The sequence below is a fragment of the Oncorhynchus kisutch genome, linkage group LG17, assembly GCF_002021735.2.
Source record: "Oncorhynchus kisutch isolate 150728-3 linkage group LG17, Okis_V2, whole genome shotgun sequence".
NCBI lineage: Eukaryota > Metazoa > Chordata > Actinopteri > Salmoniformes > Salmonidae > Oncorhynchus > Oncorhynchus kisutch.
In genome coordinates, this window is record NC_034190.2 from 57,829,825 (window position 1) to 57,855,755 (window position 25,931).

At 42.7% G+C, this 25,931-nt stretch overlaps 2 protein-coding genes across 8 annotated transcripts; one reads left to right on the plus strand and one right to left on the minus strand.

The window, feature by feature from the left end:
* Nucleotides 1-632: 632 nt before the first annotated feature.
* LOC109907975 (cytochrome c oxidase subunit 4 isoform 2, mitochondrial) lies at nt 633-2,548 on the plus strand. 2 transcript variants are annotated; one of them, XM_031794154.1, is made up of 5 exons: nt 633-687; nt 877-979; nt 1,417-1,581; nt 1,656-1,787; nt 1,985-2,548. In XM_031794154.1, exons 2-5 carry the CDS (start codon nt 877-879, stop codon nt 2,116-2,118), a joined length of 534 nt encoding a protein of 177 aa, XP_031650014.1. In that variant the 5' UTR covers nt 633-687; the 3' UTR covers nt 2,119-2,548. The 2 variants fall into 2 exon arrangements, with proteins under 2 accessions (XP_031650014.1, XP_020361888.2); XM_020506299.2 differs by having other exon boundaries at nt 637-766.
* Nucleotides 2,549-25,509, minus strand: LOC109907974 (bcl-2-like protein 1). Of its 6 annotated transcripts, none has more exons than XM_031794151.1 (4): nt 23,479-23,787; nt 20,572-21,280; nt 9,448-9,594; nt 2,549-5,427 (listed from the first exon to the last, which is right to left on the minus strand). In XM_031794151.1, exons 2-3 carry the CDS (start codon nt 21,118-21,120, stop codon nt 9,451-9,453), a joined length of 693 nt encoding a protein of 230 aa, XP_031650011.1. In that variant the 5' UTR covers nt 21,121-21,280; nt 23,479-23,787; the 3' UTR covers nt 2,549-5,427; nt 9,448-9,450. The 6 variants fall into 6 exon arrangements, with proteins under 6 accessions (XP_031650011.1, XP_031650013.1, XP_020361886.1 ...); XM_031794153.1 differs by having other exon boundaries at nt 23,475-23,787; XM_020506297.2 differs by lacking the exons at nt 9,448-9,594; nt 23,479-23,787 and adding an exon at nt 25,362-25,509 and having other exon boundaries at nt 2,555-5,427.
* Nucleotides 25,510-25,931: the final 422 nt, after the last annotated feature.

The window sequence follows — 25,931 nt, forward strand, 5'->3', positions numbered from 1 at the left end:
ACTCCAGAAATAACACCCTTGATTGGTGCACTGCTCTGAAAATCGAAAGCAGTCACGTCTTTCTCCTTGATTCTGTGAGGCGCAATACACGCTCCGTTTGTTTTACCAAAGAAATCTACAAAATTCAACTCCTGGTCCCCCTCACAGATTCCACAGAACCCATCACTTTCTTCACCATCTTGGCAACATCAAAGCAGATCTCCCAGGTACATCTTCCCATCCTCAAACTGCACTCCTACTACAAAACTGTTAAGTAGTTGTGACATGAGGAGTATGCTAACTAGACAGCGGTTTAACTGTGCTTTTAGCTCTCTTTATCCATGCTTTAGCGACTGTAGTCCATCCAGTATTTTCAGCACCCTCATTGTCATCTTTGCTAGCGCCATCAAATTCAAAGTCAGTATCCACTTCTGCCATTCTCTCTCACACTGACAGATCCCAACATCTACCGTTGGAGTCATGAAACCCACAATAACATCTGCTAAATAGGTGTATGTGACCAATAACATTTCATTTGAATTGATTTGAGAAGGGTTAGCCTTGCACAGGTGAGAGTGATTAGTCAATCAGTGCATACTCTATAAACAGGTGTCAGAAAAATTTCTTAATCACTTTCTGAAGGTGAGCGTGTGGGCTGTAACTCAGTAGCCAGTTAGCCCATGGATTTGACTTGTTCTGTGATTGCAAGTTAGTCTTTGAAGTCCCTAAAGAAACTAGGCCATTTCATCTCAACCTTTGTTTTTACGGCATTGTGCAGAGAGGGAAGGTCCGGGTTATTGTTAAAGTACCTGATCACTTTTGTACTGATCAGTTATGAGGAGACATATTTTATTGAAGGATAAATATTGTTCGGTCTCTTCCTCACCTGTCTTTCAGATGCTTCACCTGACAAAAGGATGTGTGGGGTGCTTGCTTTCCAGGCGACCAGTTTTGGCACTGACCAACAGTGGTGCAAGGATGTCAAGCCATGACCACCACGGTAATCATTGACGTTGAACTGCATGCATAATTGTCTGCTGGAAAAATTGATGTAATATATTTTTTCAAATGTATTCCGTCACTACACAGCCCAGTTCAGGTCTCTCCAAACCTGTTCCTGGAGAGCTACCCTGGTGTACGTTTTCACTCCAACCCCAGTTGTAACAAATCTGATTCAGTTGATCAATCTGCTAATTATTAGAATCAGGTGTGCTCGATTAGGGTTGGTGAGCCCTGGTTTTGTGTAGACCCTTTTATTCAAGCTAGGCACATTTGAAATGGCATGGCTTGCTGTGCCATTGCATTTACGATCAGCAGATGGTGGTGTTGACTTTCAAGTACTGAATGGTGCTACGAGCACAAATACCTGAGGTCTTCACCGCAAACTCTCCCGCACGTACTTTATATCAACGATGTGTCCCATCTCCTGTACTGTAGTGGTCTCCAACAACTTGGACATGTCCCAGCCAATGTACTCGGATCGTCTGGACACCCCTCTGCCAGACAGACCATGGAAGGATGTCCTCGACTCTACGGATAAGAGCCTGAAACAGAAGGAGAAGGGTCCCTGGACTGCGCTGTCCAAGGAGGAGAAAATCACCTGTAAGCCCCTCATTCCTTCTCATGTCAGAGCCTTTAATCCTGCTATTCTTAATATTTCTCCTTCTGTATCCCAGTGTACAGGCTGAAGTTCAACCACACCTATCCTGAGATGAAGAGGCCGTCCCATGAGTGGAAGACTGTGATTGGTGGGATGTTCATCTTCTTTGGCATCACTGGTCTGGTGGTCTTTTGGCAGTGCCACTATGGTAAGACTTAATTATAGGGTATTAACATTTGGAGCATGCTCTCCAGATGCCTCATTCCTTCAACCTTATGCCAAGTGCTACTGCATTTCTCATGGTTGATTGCTAAAATTGATAGACTTCCTCAAGCCATTATTACATGGATGGGTGATTGTTCAGTCCTTAAACTTGCTGTTCTTTTTCTCTTGTGTGTCCCACAGTGTACCCACCCCAACCTCATACCTTTGGTGAGGAGTGGCAGGCTAAGCAGATCCAGAGGATGCTGGATATGCGGATCAACCCAATCGAGGGCTTCTCTGCCCAGTGGGACTACAAGAACAAACAATGGAAGTAAAGGAAGGGAATAGACCACTGGCTGAAGGAGGAATGGTTCGACTTGACACCTTGAGCCTCTGTTCAGCCGCCATAATGGCAATCCATCCATTCTCTTACGGTTGAAGTAATAAATGACTAAACTGGTTTCCTTCGTTCTCCATCTGAGAAAACAGTATATGGGCTGCTTGTCCTCAACCTAATTTCTGCTTTAGTGTTCCTGTGGTCGTCTGTCTGATTTGGCCGTAAGTGAATGTGTCAGGACCAACAACAAAAACAGCCTACATTTGTTTTATCCCCTTGCTGAAACGCTCTAGAGGAATTTCTACACAAATGGTAACTGTTCAAAGTATCACTGTGTACACAGACTCCTTGTGCCTTTCTTTCCTTTCCTAATATCAGTTAACATTGCAAAGAATGTTAGTTTTGTAGAAATAAAAAAATCAGTGTTCTCCATGTTCCAGATGGGTTTTTATTAGTTTCATGTAATCTACACATTACATTGGAATTGTGACAGACCATTCAACATGTTCACTCCTTTAAGCCGTAGGTATCAAATTCATTCCGGAGGGCTGAGTGTCTGTGGGGTTTTGCACTTCCCTTGTCCTTGATTGAGGAATTAAGATCACTAATTAATGACCTCTGCACACCTGGAGCATAATTGAAAAGGAAAATCCTACAGACGCTTGACCCGCCATGGAATGAGTTTGACACCCCTGCTTTAAGCTATCAAATGGGGAAATAACTATTTCAGCAGTTGAAACAAATACAAAGGATACATTTAAACAGACAGCCCCAATTCAGAACATGTGATTGGAAAAAATATAAATTAGGCTGCTTGTGTAAACGCAGCCATATACAAAGCTGGAATTTCAGGCCATTGGGACACTACTTTCCCCTAAATATCTTAAATAACATTTCAAAGTCACTTCTTAAATATGTTACTAAGCTATGATACTATTCTAAATCATTGTTTTAAATAACTAGTATACATAGTGTCAATGCGGTTTAGATTCCTTGTACCTCCTGCAAACATTTGCCATAGTCCATTCCACACGCATGCACACACTCACATAAGTGGAGGGAACTTCACATAACAAAAAGGGAACATTGGAGAAAGCCTGTAAGCAGCTTTCTGGGGCACACTAGAAAAATATACTGTATTGGAATGTATCAAATCAGATCTGTGATGAAATGGTGTGTTCATGATCAGTTGGGGAACATTTCTAAAAGTAGCATTTAGTCATAGGTAAAGTGAAAACCTTGACCCCAATGTGTTGAGACGAGCATCAAGACCCTAAGCAGGATGGCATACCTGAACGCAGACTCACCTAAATACCCTATGTCAGAGGCCTTGTCACTCATATAAAGAAGGTTAATGGCAGGCAGAAATGTTTCCTAATGAAACCAGTTATTCATTGCCAATAGAGAAAAGCAGACAACTGTGACATGTACTTTTAAATCTGTTATGTCACCAATATTTTGCAGGAAATGCATAGAAAACATGGGCTGAATAAACTGAGCTCTGACAAAATACAGCCTAGGAAAAACAGTTGTGCCTTCAGTCCAAACATAGCTCTACTACACTTTTCAAATGAAATGTGGGAAAAACACTGCAAGTGTGAGAGCATCAATCCAGCGGTGAAACAGGAAACAGCTGCAAACAGGAGCCTCTGGCTGGTGTGAGTCTGGACTGTGTTTACAACTGTACCTGCTACACAAGAGGACCCCCTCTGTCCCTCAGGCTCCGTTCCCTGAAGCAGAGATCGGTTAGAATGTGAGTATAGATGGGTTGCACCCATCTCGCCTCACCTGTCAGCTCAGGAGCGTGACACCATAAATATCGGCAGACGACAAAAACACCCTCCTGACAGTGTTTAAATTAAAGATGTTTGGAAACTAAGGAATGGTTTTCCCCTGTCTCTGTCGACTAGGTTTGACAGGAGATGTGCTCTGAACAGCAGGTGGGCCTGTGTTGAGTGACGCACGCCCTCAGCTGCGGCGACAGGGAGTACAGAAATGAATGTGCCACATTGTGTAGAAACGAAGGCACGGAGACAGAGGTGGCAGGTTGAATGGGTCCCGCCCTGAAGCTTGCCTGCCAACAGTTTCCTCATGTCTCAAGAGCTATATGCACGTTAGAAGTCTAACGGATCTGTTAACCCACTAAATAGCTTTTCTGCTTCATTCATCGATCTTATTAGCGAAACAAATCATTAGGCTGTGTTGCAAGTCGTAAATACTGAACAATCTTTTCCATTATAATAAGAAAACAGCCTTTGTACCAACAGCTGCTAGAATAAATACTCCTCATCACTGGCTCTTGGTTTGTTGTGCAACTTGTGTTTTCTGTCTAGACAGGGCGGTGTGTGTGTCAGGTACGCAGTTACCACCATCAGGACAGGAAATTATCACGTGGGTTTTAATGGTTTAAAAAAAAACAATACACAAACCAATGAACACACATGGAAAACTATCACCTCATTCATTACAGGCCAATGCGCCTGACATGGCGCACTAGAGTCAAGATCGAAATCTGTCTCAATCACTTGTTACACTTACAACTTGGAGATGAAAAAAACAAAACATTTATAATTAACAACAGATTGAGCTAGTGAGTGTGATATTGGCTGTCTTTTGGCTAGGTTGTTTGGAGTGCACTGCATCTACAAAGCAGCCATGTCAAAACTACACTGAGGTGGACAGATGTTGATTTTTTTCAGTGCCATTTCCCCCCTTCTTTTACAGGTGGCAAGTTTTTGGGGGTTAGAGACCATCATCAACAAGACTAACCTCAGAGATGGTGCTAGTAAATCCCCATCAGCACAGACTTGTCTATAGATGGCGCACATCATGCAAAATGAAAGTAAATTTGTAAAACCAAATGAATACAGCAATTGGAGAAGATACAGGAAAGAGTAAAAAGGAAACTGAGGAACATTTGGTCCAAGAGTTCTATCCTCCTCCATTTTCTTGTGTTTTAGGGTGTTGCAGGGAGGTGTTTGATGAGGGTAACATTAGTGACCATCACTCTCTTTAATCTCAACAGTCAATGAGACCTCAGTGCATTGTGGGATGTAAGGTTAAACCGTAAACATGTCCTTTCTTGGCAAATAAAGGAGAAATACGAAAGTAAAACATTTCCTTAATTTCCCCCCCTACAAGATGGCGTCTGTGCTTGTCGATCTCACAGGCGTTTCTGAGCAATGAGTGACCCTACGATGACTCCTGTAACCAGTGTCATCCCAGCAAGCAACCACTTCTTAAAGCTCTCCTGAGACTTCCTGCTCTCAGCTGCAGCGTCCTTCCCAAAGATCTCTGCAAACCGGTCCTGGAGACAAGAGAGAGAGGGCGTTAGCACTTAAGAGTTTTAGATTTAGATCCCCCAACAGCCAATGGCTTTAGCTAGTCTGACACAAAAAACAGACAAAAATACTTTACAATTTACATTTAAAAAACAGACTTACATTACTACATATACCTTAACTAGGTGAGATATAACAGGGTAGCAGTGTTGTGCTTTGTTTTGCTTGAGTAATTTGAGATGGGTTCCATGTGATCACGCACAGTATTGAGCTATGGCCTTGAATTCATTCTGGATTTGGGGACTGAAGAGTCCCCTAGTGGCAAGTCTGGTGGCGTAAGTACACACACAAAAAATAAATAGGAAGTATGTGGACAACCCTTCAAATGAACGGATTCTGCTATTTCAGTCACACCCGTTGCTGACAGGTGTATACAATTGAGCATACAGCCATGTACTCTCCATAGACAAACATTGGCAGTAGAATGGCCTTACAGAAGAGCTGTGACTTTCAATGTGGCACTGTCATAGGATGCCACCTTTCCAACAAGTCAGTTTGTCAAATTTCGTTTAAAGTTTGTGGTAGATCATTAGTAAAAATAGAACAGTGAAGGGCCAAAACCGCTGTCTTGCAGATTACCACACTATATATTTTACATGAGAGAAGCTTCCATTGGTCACTGGACTTTATTCTGCCATCTGTTCCAAATGTCCAAACTGAATTTGGTAAAAGGGCTTTTATGTACTCTGCGCCATAGTCTTGGAACACCTTACAAAATACTTTTAAACTGGAAGAACTTGTCCCGTTTGGCGTTTTTAAATCACTGATGAAGGATTGAGGCTGATTCCCTGACCTGTCAATGTTTTTAATTTGCTGTTTTATACCCTTGTGAATTCAATGGTTTTTACTAGATTTTACTTGTAGTTTTTCATGTTGTCTAAGTTTTTTGTAATGACTTGGTACTTCCTTTCTTGGCCAGGGCGCTCTTGAAAAATAGATTTGAATCTCAATGAGCCCTTACTGGTTAAATAAAAGGTTAAATAAAAAAAATAAACTTCTTGGTGACAGGGGGCAGTATTTCCACATCCGGATGAAATGCATGCCCAAATTCAACTGCCTGTTTCTCATCCCCAGAAGATAAGACATGCATATTATTAATAGATTTGGATAGAAAACTCTGAAGTTTCTAAAAAACTGTTTGAATCATGTCTGAGTATAACAGAACTTATTTAGCAGGCAAAACCCAGAGGACAAACAATTCAGATTTTTTTGTTTGTTGAGGTCACTCTTTTTGAGGTCACTTCAATGGGGTTTGATTGGGAATCCAGATTTCTAAGGGACCTTCTTGCAGTTCCTATCGCTTCCACTGAATGTCAAGTCTTTAGAAATTGGTTGAGGTTATTCCTTTGTGTAACGAAGTACGGCCGAAGTACGGCCATCTTGAACGAGGGTCACTTGAAGTGTACTGTTAGATAGAGGCGCGTGACCAGAAAGCATGCTTCAGTTTGTTTTCTTCCTGTTTTGAACACAGATCATCCAGTCTTCAATTTTATCGATTATTTACGTAAAAATACCTAAAGTTGTATTACAACTTTTTGAGCAGACAGCTTGATGAAAACCAGTCTATATTCAGGTCATGTTAACATCATATACACTATCAAGCATTGCCCACATTATCCAGATATTGACTGTTAGCACTTTTATTTTATTTATTTATTCGTTATTTTACCAGGTAAGTTGACTGAGAACACGTTCTCATTTGCAGCAACAACCTGGGGAATAGCTACAGGGAAGAGGGGGATTAATGAGCCAATTGTAAACTGGAGATTATTAAATGACCGTGATGGTTTGAGGGCCAGATTGGGAATTTAGCCAGGACTCCAGGGTTAACACTCCTACTCTTACGATAAGTGCCATGGGATCTTTAATGACCTCAGAGTCAGGACACCGGTTTACGTCCCATCCGAAAGACAGCACCCTACACAGGGCAGTGTCAATCACTGCCCTGGGGCATTGGGATATTCCTTTAGAAAAGGAAGAGTAGGAAAGAGTGCCTCCTACTGGCTCTCCAACACCACTTCCAGCAGCATCTGGTCTCCCATCCAGGAACTGACCAGGACCAACCCTGCTTAGCTTCAGAAGCAAGCCAGCCGTGGTATGCAGGGTGGCATGCACTTGGTAGCCTATAGCAAAATAAGAGGCTTTATGAGGAAAGTGAACTTGCAACCACAACACTAACACCATTAGACATGAGAGCCTCCCTAAAAAGCAACAGAATTAGGTGAAATTACACCCATTACAATATAATGCAGTAATCTTAAAATCAGAGCCAAATCAGATTAGAAAGTAATCAGAATTAGTTGGCAAAGCTTAGTTTGTGTTGAGACAATTTACAACCACACACAAAATCAATCCCCACCCCTCACACCCACAAGTGTCCCTACACCTCCAAGCTACAATAGTAAGGTACTAGCAAGAAGCAAATAGGCTGATGAGCAGGTGAAAAAAAAGTGTTGACATTTTCAATCATCGCTTCGATACGACAGACGAAAATATAAAATGTCACTGGCACTTCCACCATAACAAAACCTCCCCATGCCATTAATTTGAACTGCAGTAACCCCCAAGTGAATAACTTTCCTTGTTGACAATTTCACCACCATCGTGTCATCCTTAGCCCACCCCTTCCAGTAATTCATTCGAGAACAACCCAGAACATTGACATAACATTCTGCAGTTCTGGCTACAGCCACAAGAGGGAACAAACGCACATTGGATGATTCATTCGCTTGTGTCTGGCACGGATGTTATGGCTGGCTGGGGTGGGTGCTTTAGTGCAGTGAATAGTGGACAGTCTTGACTGGGCAGTAAAATAAACAAAATCATTCTGAAACAAAACGGATTACTATAAATCAAATAGTTGACATAACTAAAACATGCATATGGGGACTCAGAAGAGCCCAATCAGACACAGCCTCAAATAAGGCAATCATTGGAGACATTCCAAACATGCTGATTTGATTAAAGATGTGTGGTGTGCGTCTGACACCCTGCTTCCTTCCGCTCTAACAGGGTGATACATCACTCCTCCTCCCTGCTGACTTCAACAATAAAGAAGAAAACTTAACAATGGAATATGGGAAGAGGGAAGCACAGAAACAGCAGGAAAGAGCCAAGACGGCCATGTTTGTGTGTATACATGTGTAATGGCAGGTAGCCTAGCGATTAAGAATGTTGGGCCAGTAAGCGAAAGGTTGCCGATTCGAAACCCGAGTCGACAAGGTGAAAACACTGTTGATGTGCCCTTGAGCATGGCACTTAAACCTAATGGCTCCTGTAAGTTGCTCTAGAAAAAAAGTATACTATAATGAATGTACGCATGTGTGTGAGTCTGGTAAAGGGCTTCTGAAGAACCGAGAGATTGATTTCTTAGGAGGCCGTTTCTGAGAAAAAGGAGTGGGTGCGGTGACATGTCGGGGGCAGATAACAGCGCAATAGAGACGGAGAATCATTTATCAGGCACAGAGAGTTAACGAAACGCTAAAAATGACCAGTCTTGAGGACCTTCAGCTAGCACTGCCAGACAGACAATACTGCAGGGCTACAGATACAAACACTCTCCCATGAATACTGTCAATTACACCCAAAGTGTTCACATTCATCACTGCACACTTGACTAATTGATTCCGGTGGAAACACTTGTCAAAAAAACAACCAGGGCCAACCTAAGTTACTGTAGGCGTGTAGTGTCTGTGTGCGAGTAGATTCTAAAAGGAATGTCAACATGTAACTAGCACATGAACCAGCAGCACTTCACAAGAGGTGAAGCCATGGAGAGTATCGCTCCCTGTGATAACTCCTTGAAGAGGTATGGGAGGAATGTTGTGGGTGTAGAGAATAAAGATTGCAGTTTGTGATTACGATTAGGCATGTTAGGAGTACAGAGACAATTCGTGACAGGTGGAATCAAACGTAATTTTTCTCATGAAACATACTAGATTTCACTTCACCTCTCCCGAATAGCTACTTGTCCCTTTCTCCCATACCATCTATGCATCTTTGTTTGTCTTGCACAATGGAGCAATAGTACCACACTGCTCCCTGCGATCCATCATCATGGCAGCAACATACTCAACCCTGTAGTCATCAGTGCTTATCGATCTCTGAAGCGCATTGTACCTGCCCAGGCATGCCTGTAACACACACACACAATTGAATCTATATAGGCCTACTGTATAAACACACTTTCCTAGTGAACTGGCTTTTGAAAAGGCCTACATGTTAAATTACAGGCAGTAAATCACACTGACACATTGTAATATTTATGTGTACGTGTTTGACTGGTTCAGTCTCAGTCACTACTGCAAGGTAGCTAAGCCTAAACTTGCTTGCTCTCTCCATAAAGACTTTTCCACCTATTCCCCAGAGATGTTAGGTGCTAAGCAGCACCTGTTCCCCAGAGATGCTATGTGCTAAGCAGCAGCCATTCCAAAATGCGTTTTCCAACTTCAGGTTCTCTCGGTGTTTTTCAACCATTAGCTGAAGAAAGAAAAAAAAAAAGGGGGGGGGGGGGGGGAGAGAGAAGGGTTTGTGGGACAGAGGAAAAATAAGGTTTCATTTGAATGTTGCCATGGTTACCAGAGAGCAGCTGATCGGTGTGCTCAGATCTGATAGATTGCCCAAGACTAGATTCCTGAGACAGAACATTAAGGCAATCAACACCGGCCCCTGAGTTTGTAATCGGTTACTTCACTGTTGCACCACCATCATGACCTGTTACCATGTCTCCATGGTGAAACACTGTCCACTAGATTAGTCAGAACACTTAAATTGTTTTAATGAAATTGGTTACTTTAGAGACTTGAGGCAATATTTGGAGTCTAAACCGAAGTGTTTCTCTCCATAATAGAGCCCTTAATTCCCCAGAGAAAGGCTGAATTGGCCAGAGCCTCTCAAACAACTCAGCAGCAGCTGATCTGGTCAGGTCTCTTTCAATAGAAGTGTCAGTCTGGCAAGCAGAAGGGATAACCGGCAGCAGGACATGGTTGCTAAAGAATTAAAACAATGCAAAAGGGGAGCGTTCCATTCAAATGCAGAAAGTAACCCAGAATGTTCAACTACTTCTGTGAACTCCAGAATACTGGCATGGCCCTGGGAGGCCTCCGAATAGAAAAAGACAGAATAGGCTTTAAACCAGCCCAACGAAAGACAATGGAGGGTTGCAAAACCTATTGGTCACACTGGCCGGATGTCCTGTCAAATGCTGCATTCTTCAGTGATTGGGCTGGAGATCCGAATTGAATCCAGTACTTGAGTTATGAGTACATCACCTCATAAGAAGGACATGTTTTGAATTTCCTCTGACCTTTGCCGAGTCATAACGAACGAAGTCTCTCTGTGACCCAGTTGTGTGACCGTAGACAGGGTGCTGGTTACAATCAAGAGCAGAGGGGGGATTTTAACATAAGAGGATGACAGTGTAAAGAAGAAGCCGTCACTAGACTGGCTATAGTCTAGTCCAAAGCGATTCCTGCTCAACTCTTCCTGCTTATTGCAACACACAGGACATGTTGTGCTTCTGGTGCAAAAGTACAATTCCATATCACATCAGAGTTGTTTGAGTAACCGTGGCGTTTTAGGACATTTGAGGTAATCTTGCTGCTGGCCAAATATGGTAAACTGAATATGCTCATATTGACCACAGTTTGACCCTTTATCTGCCATCATGTGATGCTGCATTGACGCATACAGGGCTAAACTAGACTAGAGTTGAGGCAGCGCTCCCATCCTCTGAAAACAACTCACCATGGCTGTCGGCAGATCATCATAATTAGCTATGAGGACTGGCAGACAGTCATCCTCCAGAGAGTGTGAGAGTCGGGCTTTGTGCCAAACCATGGGGCACTGCAGTGTGTGTGTGGGGGGGGGGGTTAATAAACCAGGCAAGTCCCCGGGGGTAGGTTCTGTTCTGCCTTTAACTTTGCCTGCTCAAGGAGAACACCATCTAGCTATAAAGACTGGTGTCTGATTAAACACAAGAGTCCACACTAAGCAACTCTGCCATTCATGCCCCTTTAATTAAAACACCCACGCAAGGGTGAAGTTAGAGACAACAATACTTTAGCTAGGATGTGGTCTGTAAGGAGGTAAATAGGGATCAAGGAACTTGGTGACATCCCAGGTGGCTGTTACAGTTACTGCAGGTTGTACACATGACAGAGCTGGCATTGAGGGTCTGACCCCTTTCTCTTCTTCTAATGGGTTTCTGTATCTGTGTTCCTGCTGATCCATCCGGAGGTGAATCCATGAATTAAAGAGGAGATTAATGAGTCAGGACATTCAGGCTCAGACACCAATCTGTTCCCCTTCTCACTGGGTCTCACCAGCAGCGCAGCTCCCATTCTGTCACCACTGCACTCTACAGTCTAGGAAAAAAGGGACCACAGCCGCCACACAGAGAAATTTGTCACCAGCAGTGCCACAAAGTAAATCCCCCCCCAAAAAAAAACTCGCCCTCACTAACACCCCTTACAAAAAGCGGCAAAGACCTACCATCTGTCTGAGAGAAAAAAAAGAGGGGGAGAAAAGAGAACATGAGTGTATGCCAGAGGAAGAGATTAATGAGATAGTGAGGGGAGCAATAAGGGCAGGAGCGGAAATAAAAGAAAATAAATAATTCTACAATATGGCTTTGTTGTTACTACCTTGTTATTCGACTGGTTGGCAATGATCATGAGGATAATAGTCAGCTTTATCATCATTACAGTGCCATCAGATTCTGTCATATTTGCTGGGCACCATTATCACCATCTGTCAGTTTCATACATCACAGCTACCACACTCATCCCATAATCTGATATCAGTTATGAGAAGAGAGCGAGAGAAGAACATGCTAAAGAGAAGGGTTAGATGTAGCCTACACAGTCAAATAAAGCAGCAAATAATTGAAACAGCAAAAGACAGATACTCAGAGGGACAGATATTCAGAGAAGCAGAGAAAGGGAGAAAATGAGGGAAGGAGAGAGAATGAGGGGGGGGGGGGGGGGATTGCTCATGACCTGATTCTCCACACTAAGCCTGCTCAGAACTGGAGCAGAGAGAGCAGCAGCCAAGCAGGCCCAATGTTTCCACCAAGAGTGCACCAAAAAACAGACTACTGCTGCTCTAGTTCTATACAACTAACACACAGAAGACACTCATGGTGTCGCTGAGTCATTCTGGCCCCATCTCAGGTAGCTAACTAACGCTGCTCAAAAAGTCCTGGTTGTGTGTCTCCAGGGCCCAGCAGTAGCAACAGTAATGCATCTGCTGCCTGTAGCCCTATTAGCATGACGGTTGTACAGTAGGTTACATGATGCCCCAGACTCCGACTGCCAAATGCAGAAGACCTAGCCACCACCACCCTGCTACACACTGAGACGGAGCCAGATCAGCACAGCTGGATGTCTGGAGCACCATGCAGAATCAGATGCATGCAGCCATATTTAGAGCACAGTGATGGCTCATTGCTCAGTGTGGTGATGCTAAGCTTGATGGCGAGCTGCGTTGAAGTACACCAAGTGAACCAGTAGTGCTGCAGGTCAGTTTTCCACGTCGCTGGCTGATAGTAGCTATACATTGCCACCAGAAAGTATTTCTACCCAATGACTTATTCCACATTTTGTTGTGGTACAGCCCGAATTCAAAATTGATTTCTACAATACCCATAATGAAAGATAAATCATGTTTTTAGAAAGTTCGGCAAATGTATTGAAAATGAAATACAGAAATCTTATTTACATAAGTATACACATCCGGAGTCAATACGTTGTAGAAGCACCTTTGGCAGCGATTACAGCTGTGAGTCTTTCTGGGTAAGTCTGTAACAGCTTTCCACACCTGGATTGTGCAACATTTGCTCATTTTTTTCCAAATTCTTCAAGCTATTTCAAATTTGGTTGTTGATCATTAAAATAGACAACCACTTTCAAGTCTTGCCATAGACTTTCAAAAAGATTTAAGTAAAAACTAACTCAGCCACCCAAGAAGATTCAATGTTGTCTTGTTAAGCAACCCCAGTGTAGATTTGGCCTTGTTTTAGGTTATTGTCCTGCTGTCACGTGAATTAATCTCCCATTGTCTTATGGAAAGCATACTGAACCAGGTTTAGGATTTTGCCTGTGCTTAGCTCTATTCAGTTTATTTATCCTGAAAAACTCTCCAGACCAGCACGATTACAAACAAGCATACCCATAACATGATGCAGCCACCACTATGCTCCTAAGCGCCAATCGAAGTAACATAATAAAATAAATTACCATCAAAATCCATCAGTTTTAGCTAGAAATCTTTTGTTGCATGGGCTGCATCTCAAATCCACCGAGGTGGCCGAGCTACAGCGGTGTTTGTCAGACCATGATAAATCCTGGAAGAAAAAAAGAAAAAAAAACGTTTGGGGCTACAAACTAATATGACCACTATGGAAAGATGAGACGCACAAACACGATGGTGTGTTCCACCAAAAGTGTCACAGGTCGCATCGGAAGTTGGTATCGCTGATGTGCCAACTGTCTGTAGCATTTGAACTGTTTGAACTACAAACTAATATGACCCCACAATAGAAAGGGGAGATTTTCACAGACACAGTGTTCTCCTTTTTGCTCTAAATGGAGGTGTGGAGGTAGTTGCACCCCCCCCCCCAAAAAAATGTAATGCATTTTAAATTCAGGCTGGAACAACAAAATGTGGAAAAAGTCAAGGGGTGTGCATACTTTCTAAAAGGCACTGAAAAGCGAGGGGAGTTGCCGCTAAATGGACAGCACAATTAGGCAAGACCTCATTACGCAGACTAACGAACACATACTAAGTCAGACCAGAGATCCACTGTTGTCAACACAACCATCTACACGGAATGTATTCAGACCCTTTGACATTTTCCACATTATTACGTTACAGCCTTGTTCTAAAATATATTTTTTCTCATCAATCTACACACAATACCCCATAATGACAAAGTAAAAACAGGTTTTTAAAAATATTTGCAAATTAAAAACAGAAATACCTTATTTACATAACTACCCTTTGCTATTAGACTTGAAATTGAGCTCCGGTGCATCCTGTTTCCATTGATCATCCTTGAGGTTTCGACAACTTGGAGTCCACCTGCAGTAAATTCAATTGATTGGACATGACTTGCAAAAGGCACATACCTGTCTATATAAAAGGTCCCACAGTTGACAGTGCATGTCAGAGTAAAAACCAAGCCTCGAGGTCAAAGGAATTGTCCCTAGAGCTCAGAGACACAGATCTGGGGAAGGGTACCAAAAACATTTCTGCAACATTGAAGGTCCTCAAGAACAGTGGCCTCCATCATTCTTAAACGGAGTAAGTTTGGAACCACCAAGACTTTTCCTAGAGCTGGCCGCCCGGCCAAACTGAGCAATCGGGGGAGAAGGGCCAAGGTCAGGGAGGTGACCTAGAACCCGATGGTCACTCTGACAGAGCTCCAGAGTTCCTCTGTGGAGATTGTTGTCCTTCTGGATGTTTCTACCATCTTTGCAGCACTCCAATCAGGCCTTTATGGTAGTGGCCAGACCGAAGCCACTCCTCAGTAAAAAAAAAGGCACATGATATTGGAATTTGCCAAAAGGTACCCAACGACTCTCAGACCATGAGAAACAAGATTCTCTGGTCTGATGAAACCCAGATTTACCACTTTGGCCTGAATGCCAAGTGTCATGTCTGGAGGAAACCTGGCACCATCCCTACAGTGAAGCATGGTGGTGAGAGCATCATGTTATGGGGATGTTTTTCAGTGACAGGGACTGGGAGACTAGTCAGGGTCAAGATATACAGAGCAAAGTACAGAGAAATCATTGATCAAAACCTGCTCCAGAGTGCTCAGAACCTCAGACTGGGGTGAAGATTCACCTTCCAACAGGACAACAACTATGCACACAGCCAAGACAACACAGGAGTGGCTTCAGGACAAGTCTCAGAATGACTGAGTGGGCCAGCCAGAGTCTGGACTTGAAACCGATCGAAAATCTCTGGAAAGCTGAAAACAGCTGTGCAGCGACGCTCCCCATCCAACGTGACAGCTTGAGAGGCTCTACAGAGAAGAATGGAAAAAAACTCCCCAAATATGGGTGTGCCAAGCTTGTAGCGTCATACCCAAGAAGACTCAAAGCTCTAACCGCTGCCAAATGTGCTTCAATAAAGTACTGAGTAAAAGGTCTTGAATACTTATGTAAATGTGATCAGTTATTGCACTTATAAAAACCTGCCTTTGCTTTGTCATTATTTGGGTATTGTGTGTAGATTGATGAGGGATTTTTTTTATTTTATACATTTTAGAATAAGGCTGTAACGTAACAAAATGTGAATGAAAACAAGGGGTCTGAATACTTTCCCAATGCACTGGACCCCTAGACACTGACTAGTGTCTTGTCCCCTGGCTGCATCCTGCAATCCCATCCAGTCTGTAGCATACAGGTGATGGTGGCTGGATCCCCGTCCAACCCCGGAGGAGTGCCCAACCTTCCTTGAAGGTGAGTTGAGCGGAGCCCCCCCATCCGCTCCCCCTACAATCCCGGTGCAATGGATTGGCCCAGTCTCTCCTCCTCCCCTCAGCATCAAACCTACTGCCTTAGACTGATGGTTCTGTGACAAGGTTGAGGGAGACGGAATCACACCATCTGTTTACTGCTATTTTCACTCAGTCACTGACACACCATCACTCACACTGAACATCAACACAAAATACATGGATGGAAGACTGAACACACAAGGAAACAATTTATACTCAACATAAAACACACAGGCTTGGGAAAAATAAGTGTGTACACAGATAATGGGGGTTGTTTGAGCACACAATACTGTTACCATTGAACAACTGCAAACAAGGCTGTGAGTATTCTGTGCACTGTGGTTAGAGAAACAGAGACAGTCCAGATCATCCACAATCTATTGATGACAATGACTGCCACTATGCGTTTACATAGTGCATAGTGACAGTCATTATGACTACACGTCACATATTACCTGTGTGTGTGTGTGGGGGTGGGGGGCTTTATCTATCAGGGGAGAGGTGGGGGAGGATACAATCAGTCGTGATTGGTGATCAAGTCAAACGGATCGAAAGAAATGGATGGATGATCAGTAAACAAACAGAAGAACATGGTGAGCGGGACATAAGAACACATGACGCTGGCGTGTTGTTGCCTGTCCTCCCTGAAACGTCTGCTAGTGTGTGGTGGTTGGGAAAGGAAGACAAGGGAGGGAGGGTTGATAGGTCCCAGGGGTACGATCTCCTTGTCCTTTCGGTCAGTGTGACACTGTGGCAGGGAATAGGCGTGTTGTCTGTATCTGGGTATCCTATGTGCATTGGTAATGCGCACGTGTGTTTTATTTAAAATGCCACTGGAGCAAATATGTGCTGCCTATAAAATGCCCACAGAAGGACAATGGCAAGAGCTCAGCTGTTCCAGAGTATATAAATAGGATATGAATAAAGTCTGATGTAAGAGTAAAATATGGCTTGTATGATGTCATGTGTTAGGTAAAGGCTATGGTTGAGGTAAAGCACTTTCACAGGAGATTCATGAAGACCTCCGAGACAAAGGATAAACGCAGGAAATTGAATAGTTTCTCTATTTGCGTCCTCCCCCTCTTCACAGTCCCATCTATCATTCTCAGAGCTGCTCCTACTGACATTCCGAATGAGTTATCCATTACTACATTAAAAGTCTGCCAGAGCAAGGTACGAGCATAGCCCCCCTCCAAACAATATTTTAATTGTTATTGAATCCTTGGGGCAGAGAAATTTGCAGTTGTATAGATAATCTTGTGCTATTTTACACATTTTGCCATGAGTCAGATACATTTTAGAGCTAATCTACGCATTGTCATAATACATTTCCTGTAATAAAATAAAAAAAGAGAATGTGTTCATTTGCTATATGGGGGCCTGTCTTTCAGGTGTAACCCTGCAGGGGTGTGTGCTACGCTAGTGTGGTCAGAACAAAAGCATTTACCGAGCACATCCAGAAACTATTCACCCATAATTGGTTATAACCCAAACCCCCTCTGGCATTCGCTCTCCCAACAACCCGCACTTCCCTCCCTCCATTGCCTGCCTACCCCACCACCTCTCCATCCCTCCTGTACAGGCAATATAGCAGTAGGCTACATTACACACGTGTTTAGCAGATGTTATTGCAGGTGTAGCAAAATGCTTGCGTTTCTAGCTCCAACAGTGCAGTAATATCTAACAATACACACAATCTCAAGTAAAGGAAAGGAATGAAGAATATATAAATATTTGGATGAGCAATGTCAGAGCGGCATAGACTAAGACAGTCAAATAGAATACAGTATATGAGATGATTAATGCAAAATATGTAACATTATTAAAGTGACCAGTGATTTCAAGTCTATGTATATAGGGCAGCAGCCTCTAAGGTGCAGGATTGAGTAACCGGGTGGAAGCCGGCTAGTGATGGCTAGTAAACAGTCCGATGGCCTTGATAGAAGCTGTTTTTCAATCTCTCGGTCCCAGCTTTTGATGTTCTCTTGCTAGAACAAAAGACATACCTGCTGCGTTCCGCCGAGCTTGCTGTTCTACTTGTTGAATCGCCCTCCTCGTCAGGGCCGACAACTTGACTGAGCTAATCAGAGCGCACAAACCTCCACGTGAGGGAGCCGACAACTTGACTGAGCTAATCAGAGCGCACAAACCTCCACGTGAGGGAGCCGACAGGAGTGACAAGTAAGAAAGAGGGCATTTTCCCACCTGCTTTTCATCAGAATTGTTCAAACTAAAACTGAATACCGCCCAACCCTAATAGCTAACGCTCGCTAAACAGTTTGCGTCGCCATTTGCCAGTCAGAATATCGCTAGCTGTTCCATTGACCCTCAGCAGCGAAACAGGCAGCGGTTTCATTCAAAATCAAATCATGTTACTAGCTACACTAGTAATCTAGTGGTCGCCATCCGCTAGTATCAATATGGGCTTACTAGAAATTATAGCTAGCTAGCAACAACATTAGCGCAGCGTGCTAGTTCGCCATCTACAGCAGGCACCAGCCAAACATCTCTTAAGGTACTGCCAACTTGTGGTCTGGAGTATTTTAACGAGGCTGATTGGCATATGATCTGTGCTATCTGAAGAACAAAAAGTTGACTGCCGACACTCTGGGCAGAGTTGCGAAGTACAGTATCCTTGGTGTGTTTAAGGCTTAACACGTTTCCCTTTCACTCAATGAGGATTCTACCCCACTCCCTGTCCTTATTTCTCAATCTACTGACTCCTTCCATTCACTTTCAAATCCTCTTTCTTTCCTCTTAGTTCCCTTATTATACACAGATAATTTTAAATGGGAGTCAGCAGGGACATTTGTGGTAACCGACCTTCTCAAATAGTATTGGAGTACCCCTGGACTAGCCGCTCTCTCTTATGACACAATCAGGTAATAGCTTCTCTATACATCCTACAGCTGCCAACGGCTGTGTGTGTGTGTGTGTGTGTGTGTGTGTGTGTGTGCGCGCGCGTCTCTTTGTTCCTGAGGACAGGAACAAAGAGAATGTGTAGGTGGTTCAACAGGTTAGTGTGACAAGAGAAAAACCACATAAGAGAGTTCGATAGAAATAAGTAAATGAGTGGGCATTTGTTATCGGGAAATATAGGGTAATTTCTCCCCCCCCCCCTCCCCCCCAGTAGTGCGGGGATGTCCCAGGTGCTACTCACAGAGACGTGTGTGTGTGTGTGTGTGTGTGTGTGTGTGTGTGTGTGTGTGCGATTGTTCTCTTCATGACATAGAAACCACAGACAAATTCAAATCTCTTAGCTACTTTAGACTTGTGTGCATTTTGTGACCAGTATGGAATGATGAATTGTGACTGTTCCTGTATAAGCGAGATAAAAGATAAACAGTATGTTAATGTATGTGCATAGGAGAATGGGTCTGAGGAATGCACGTTGTGATCACTTTGTTTTGCCTTCAAGCCATACAATACTAACTGAAGTTCGGATGCGTGTGTGTCTACCAAACGACACACTTTGAGGAAATTACATCTGACTGAGGTGCTATTCCAACATCACAAGGAGAAGTGAAACCAAACTACTTGACTGAACACACTATTCCATTCAATATTCTGGCCATTCAAGTCTTCAGCTCAGGGCAACATTCAACACCTGATGACAGTAAGAACAATGTTCAGATTAATTAAGGTGATTGGGGGAAAAGAGCTCAGGTATAGGAAGGGAAATGTGCTTGGGTGTTTTATCAGCATTAATTGCACAAACATTAATACAGTCTGGACTTTGTTTAAATAGAGACCTTGAAAGTGATGACTTACTATTCACTTTAAAAGCTTCTTGTGGTTTGAGGTATTTATTCTGGTGCTTCTAGGTGTGATGGCAGAATATGAAAGATGCAGAGCTGTGTGTCAGTCATCTGCCCGTTTTAAAATGATTTAAAATCAATTTCAGCTCTGCAAGCAACAGAAGACACCATCCAATCTGATGGCCCCTACCCACACAATGTACCCAATCAAATGCCAGTTTTCATCGTTTGAGACTGTTTCAACATCCCCTTCCCATTCCACACTCAATCATACGTCAGCCCACACAAAGAGAAAGAGCTGACCTTAACAGTGTCCTCCTTCCATCCCATAACACACCCACCCACCAGGAACATGACAACCCCTCTCTCAGCTGACCCAAGAGAAAACACTGCTTTCATCTGCAGGCAGCTGGCTCAGAACAGAGGAGAAAGTGAAAAACAACCAGGGGAAAACAAAGGGCGATCTGTAAAGCCTAGCCTAAGCCTATACTTCATCCCACCCATGAAGTCTTCGATCTCAGCCATAAGAGCTCACTTCGATTCAGCTGCAAACTCAATGAAGCTGATCAATGGCAAACATCTAACCCCCCCCCCCCCCTCTCTGGTTCTTTCTCCTTGGGTTATCCTTGGCTGACAAAGCAGCCTCTCATATCAGAGGTCAGGCACCAGATACACACAGCTTACACAAACTGACATGATGCAACACACAGACACAACGGGTGCTAATGTGCACAATCTGATCCTGTTATCAATGACCTCTGAAACTGATGCTTCAAAAACCCAGAGCTAAAATTATTATTTTTATTATTATTTTCCACAAAACACATCTTTCAGTCATGACTCACCCATCCTCCTTGGCTCTGGATCCAGGGCTGAATGTGGTTGTCCAGGTATACAGTCATCCAGTCTGCAATCCGTCCCACTAGTGGGCTCATCTCCTTCTCCACACACTCTACACAGAGGGCCCCTCCGAAGGCAAACAGGCCCACCACACGTCCCCAGTTCACACCGTCACGGAAAACCTCATCCATCACGTTCTCGAAGCTCTGGTAGGCTGTGGCCGGCGTGATGTGTAGCTGGGAGGACAGGTCACTGAACGCTCTGGCATAACGCAGCTCAAACTCGTTGGCAGAGTCCCGCAATGCCTCTTTCACTGCGTCCAGGCCCATTGTCCGCTGAGGGGACGAGGGGGGAGACTGTCGCGGTGGAGTCCCAGGACTCGTCCCGTTCACTGTGCCATTGGGGTGTGTCGTGACTGCCGCCCCCCCTTCCACCTGTCCCCCCTCAGTCCGACTGGGAGCTTCTGTGAGCCCAATGTGGTTGAAGGGGTAGTCTCTCTGTGATAGTTTATAGGTAATATAGTATACCACCAGTTCTCTGTTGTTGTAAGTCATAATTCGTTTCTTCTTTGCCCCCGGGTCTTGGTTTTACTTGCTAATGACACGCCCGTTCAGATCAGGCCTCTATTTTTTTTCAAATCAGTGTCATTCTTTGTATTCAGAAAATGGATATCTTGAAGACAAAAAAAACAAGGCTGGTGTAATGGCTCAGACCCTGTGGTAAGAGAACAATGGAGATCTTAATGAACATAATTCATCACAATAAGCATAGGTGGGTTGGGGAGGAGGGGAGCTGTAGTGGGCCAATTTAGACCTCGACAGGTGGGGTCAAAGTGCATCGCTTTAATTGGGGATGAAACAGATGGCAATGTTTGTCATTAACTGCCTGCCTCCAGACAACCCCCCTTTTCCCCATGGCTTTGGAACAGTCGTGACAGGGCATGGTGCTCTGACTTCCAACAGACTTTATTTTAAACAGCATTTATTTACCTTTATTTTACCAGGTAGGTTAATACACATTCTTATTTGCAAGAATAGCCAGTAATATAAATATAAATATATGAACACATAACAGTTAACCTAATGTTACTTAGTAACCTGTAGTCAGATAAGTATTAACAGTGATTAACTTATTTTCACAAGTAAACCCCAAATTAAGAACAAAAACAATTTTAAAAAATGTTGTTGACAGGTTTGGAGAATAACCGATTACATGTAATCAGGTCCATATAACCTAATTAAAACAAACTAAACAGCTACATTACCAGCAAAACTACTGTATTCAGATAAAAGATACGTCTTGAATGACTTTAAAATTCAGAAAAGATGTGCGAGAATTCTCTCTCTCAATTACATTAAATTCAGTACTGAAAAAAGGTGCACGTTCAAGTTTGTTCCACCTGAGTGAATCTGACCACAAGTCAGAGACCACTATGATGGCTCCATTGAACACATTTGGTGTGTCTTTTTGTTTTCTTCTAATGCCTCTTATGGGTAAAGCAGGGATTTTTCTGCCAATGAACACCTAAGTGTAATTTTCAAGCTGGAAAGTGCAAACTTGTAATGACTACAACCTGATACAAAGTATGTAGAATAAATAAATGGACATATACATATACACACACACATACATATATACACACACACACACACACATACATATATACACATACATACATACATATATATATATATATATTTTTTTTAAATAATATAATCTTTGAGAACTAACAATCACCCAAATAAAAAGCTGGACAGTCAGGGAGAATTGGAAATTCCCAAAACAATGATTTTGTTGTTATTGTTTTTGCATTAGCCAAGCCAAAATGAATAGAATTGCAGAACATTTGTTAAATTTAAAATCTCTCAGCTCCATGGCAAAATTTGTAGAATTTCAGGAAATGGTCTTAAATACTAAGAAATGTCTCTACACGCCAAAATGGGGGACTCTAAAATCAAGCCAGAATGGGATGCCACATTCACCAACTAAACCCATTTATCCATAAAAATGCCTGGAAAGTAATGCAAAAGTAACTGAAAGCAATCCGATTATTTGACCGAGTTCGGGTAATCTCAAAATTACATTACTGATCATTTTGGGACAGGTAACTAGTGACTAGAACAGATTACATGTATAATGTAACCTAACCAAGCCTGTTTGTAGATACCCTATTTCTTCATAAAACATTTGTGATTTCGTCATTACTTTGCGCCTTCGTGTCAGTAAGACCACTGTTGGTCCTGAACCCTAACCGTTAACCATAAAACCTTAACCATTTTAAAATGTCATTTTCAATGGAGCAGTGACACCAGAAGGATCCCGGATAGCAAGGACCCCTGTTATAACCCTTCACAAAACAACACGTGGGAGAAACGAGGTGCATCTATCTTCCTCATACACACCTTACCTTTTCTAATTGTAATAAGTTACATTTTGGACTATCTAGTACGGCTGGAGCGTTAAGTGACTATTTTATAAGTTGGAACTCCAAGCAAAGATTCCTAATCGAAAATAAGAACACTAGAAATTACTAGTTAGTGGGTTACTTTGTTGCATTGGCTGTACTATTGATCGTAATAACTTTACATAAGCCACCGCTAACCAGCACGTGTTGCTAAATTCTCCGAATTCCATGGAGCGTTTTAATGTAACTTTTATCAAATGACAGCCCGTCCATATAATTGAGGGCAAAATAATACTGAAAAATTGACTGACAAAGTAACCTTCCAACTTTATCAAAACATAACTACAGTAATTCGTTTGTATTGAGGTTTCAAAGTGTCAATTTATTTTCGTCTGATTTAGGAAGTGTTGATAAAAAGCCAGCTAACAGTACATATAACAGAACGAGCTAATGTTATCATCACGTAGCTAGTCAGACGGTCTACAACGGACATTGTTATCTTACCTACCTACACCAAAATTGGAATGTCTTCAACGGCAACACTTCACTGAGCTGCTTTAAAAAGAAATCCTATTGTACCAGTCCTGCTGTCAAAATCCGAGAAGGGAAATGAACTATTTCGATGTGGTATGCGTATCTATCTGTCTGTCGTGAATCCCCTGCTCTCGTGTGTGCGCCCAGACTTCTCAATCCAACACGTAACTAAGGCTGCGTTTAAACAGGCAGCCCGATTCTGATCTTTTGTTTTCACTAATTGGTCTTTTGAACAATCTAATCTGTGAAAAATATATTTTGTGAAAATATCTGATGTGATTGGTCGAACAAACAATTAGTGGTTTAAAGATCATAATTGTGTAAACGCAGCAGCCAATCCCCATTTTCCACCAATCAACACTTATGTCGGAGACCTTTAACCACTGCACACACCCACAGGAATATGGCTTGTTGGGTAACATCGGCTATGGTTTTTACAATTTTAACATAAAAGGTAGTTGGCTACATTTGCAATATGCCGAGGCAACCTAATAATTTTAAATGTCCCAGCTATAATTCGTCGCTAGTCATCTTGTATGACTATTTTGGGCTTGTGACTTGCACCTGAAATGTCTATTTTTGCTACTGAAACGGGTCTAAATTCACAATTTCTTTGCATAATAAGACCTAAGGGAATGTAGCTAGCTAGTTTAGCTAAACTTGTAACATAAATGTCATATTTCCTCTGACTAGCTAGCTAACGTCTTTTCCATTTAATTTGATGATGGCTAGCTCGTAGTGCAGTGGTTCTTTAGCTGACGTAAACATTTTCTCATACAATTAGCTAGGAGGTAACGTTAGCTACTAAAAGCCGCACATTCAACCTGATTAGCTAACCAATACGAAACGCTTACTGTAGAAACTTGAATTGTTGGCACAAAGTCCAAAACGAAATCCAAACATCAGCAAATAGGATCATATCCGACATTTCTGCTGGAGCAAGAGGAGCACTCGCAGACTGACTGGCTAGCTAACCAGCAGATCCGTCCCGCTTGCTTACAACTGCACTAGGGTCTGACAGGCTTCCCATGTAGATTAAGAGCCAATTTATGCTTGATCCAAAAATGTGGTTGGAGGTGCTGTATGGATGGAGTGAAGCACTTGCAGAGCCTCCTGAGGCATGCAGAGGCAAAATTGAGCACCATACTGCATCACCCAAATTCTGTAACAATGTGGAGGGTTCCAGTATAGCTCTGCAATGTCATGATTGATTGATGGTAGATGGGGGCAGGAGGTTCTGTATAAACACAAACTCACTTCCTTAACTTCTTTCACAACATCTCTTCTGTGAAGCCAAGAAGTATGAATGCCCTGACTTGTGCAGATGCTATATCACCGTAAATGCTGCACGGCCAAGGCAGACATCACCGAACTGGCATGAGATATGGCTTGGAAAACGTACCTCAATCCAGGGATGAAAAATGCGTTGTACTCCAAATTATCCCAACTGTTACCCCGAGAAGATTGTACTAGATTAAGACCGTTTTGTCATTCAGAGGAAGACTGTCTGACTCTAGTGCTGCTGTAAGCAAGCAGATCGGATCTGCTGTTCTGGCAAGCTTGCTATCAATTTTTTGTTAACGAACATTACTGTAAAAAGTATTGGGCTACGTTAGCTGGCTAAAGCTTACATTACTAGATAGCTGTTCCGGCCACAGTCATGAAATTATGCCTACTTCATCCAACTCCACGAAAAACTGCCTGTGTGGAATAAACTAGCCAGCTGGCGAGCTATAGAGATGTAGGGAGTTTAGGAAGTTAACGTCAGCTAGCTAATGTTAACAGTTAGCTAGCACCCTACCAAAAGAGGGTCAATCCTCTTCGACCTAACATTTTCATAATCAAAAGACAACTCACCGATTCCTAACATACTGGGTGGGGGTTTACATGATGAAAATGAATGCACATCTCTTAATTAAAAAACGTTTGAGTCTTTACATAAGTAAATTAAACATACAGATTTAGCTATACCATAGATTTAGTTCATTTTTCTGTGGCTACACCCCAAACAAAGGATGTTACACATTTCCATGGTAACCTTTGTTACACCCAAATTGCATTCGACACATTCGGACGTTTGGGGGGGTTTACAGCGCCACACCGGTGGTCATTTTTAGAAACGTTTTGTCAAAAAGCCAGAAAAATCGCTACACTAACCTACAACAGTTGAGATTATTTCACACTTTCCATCCACTGAAACAAGCAACCCAAGTCAAAAGTGCTGCTATAGATCTGAATTCAAGGTTTATTGAATACTTGGAAGATTACATCACAATATGTATAGCACTTATATGTATAATTATTTTACAGTTTGTATTTCTCCCATATACTGTATATTTATATATAGATCCCCATTCTTTAGGGAAAAGTAGAATTTCATAGTTGGAAGGGGGAGGAATGCTTCTTAAAAATATTTAAATGCACTTC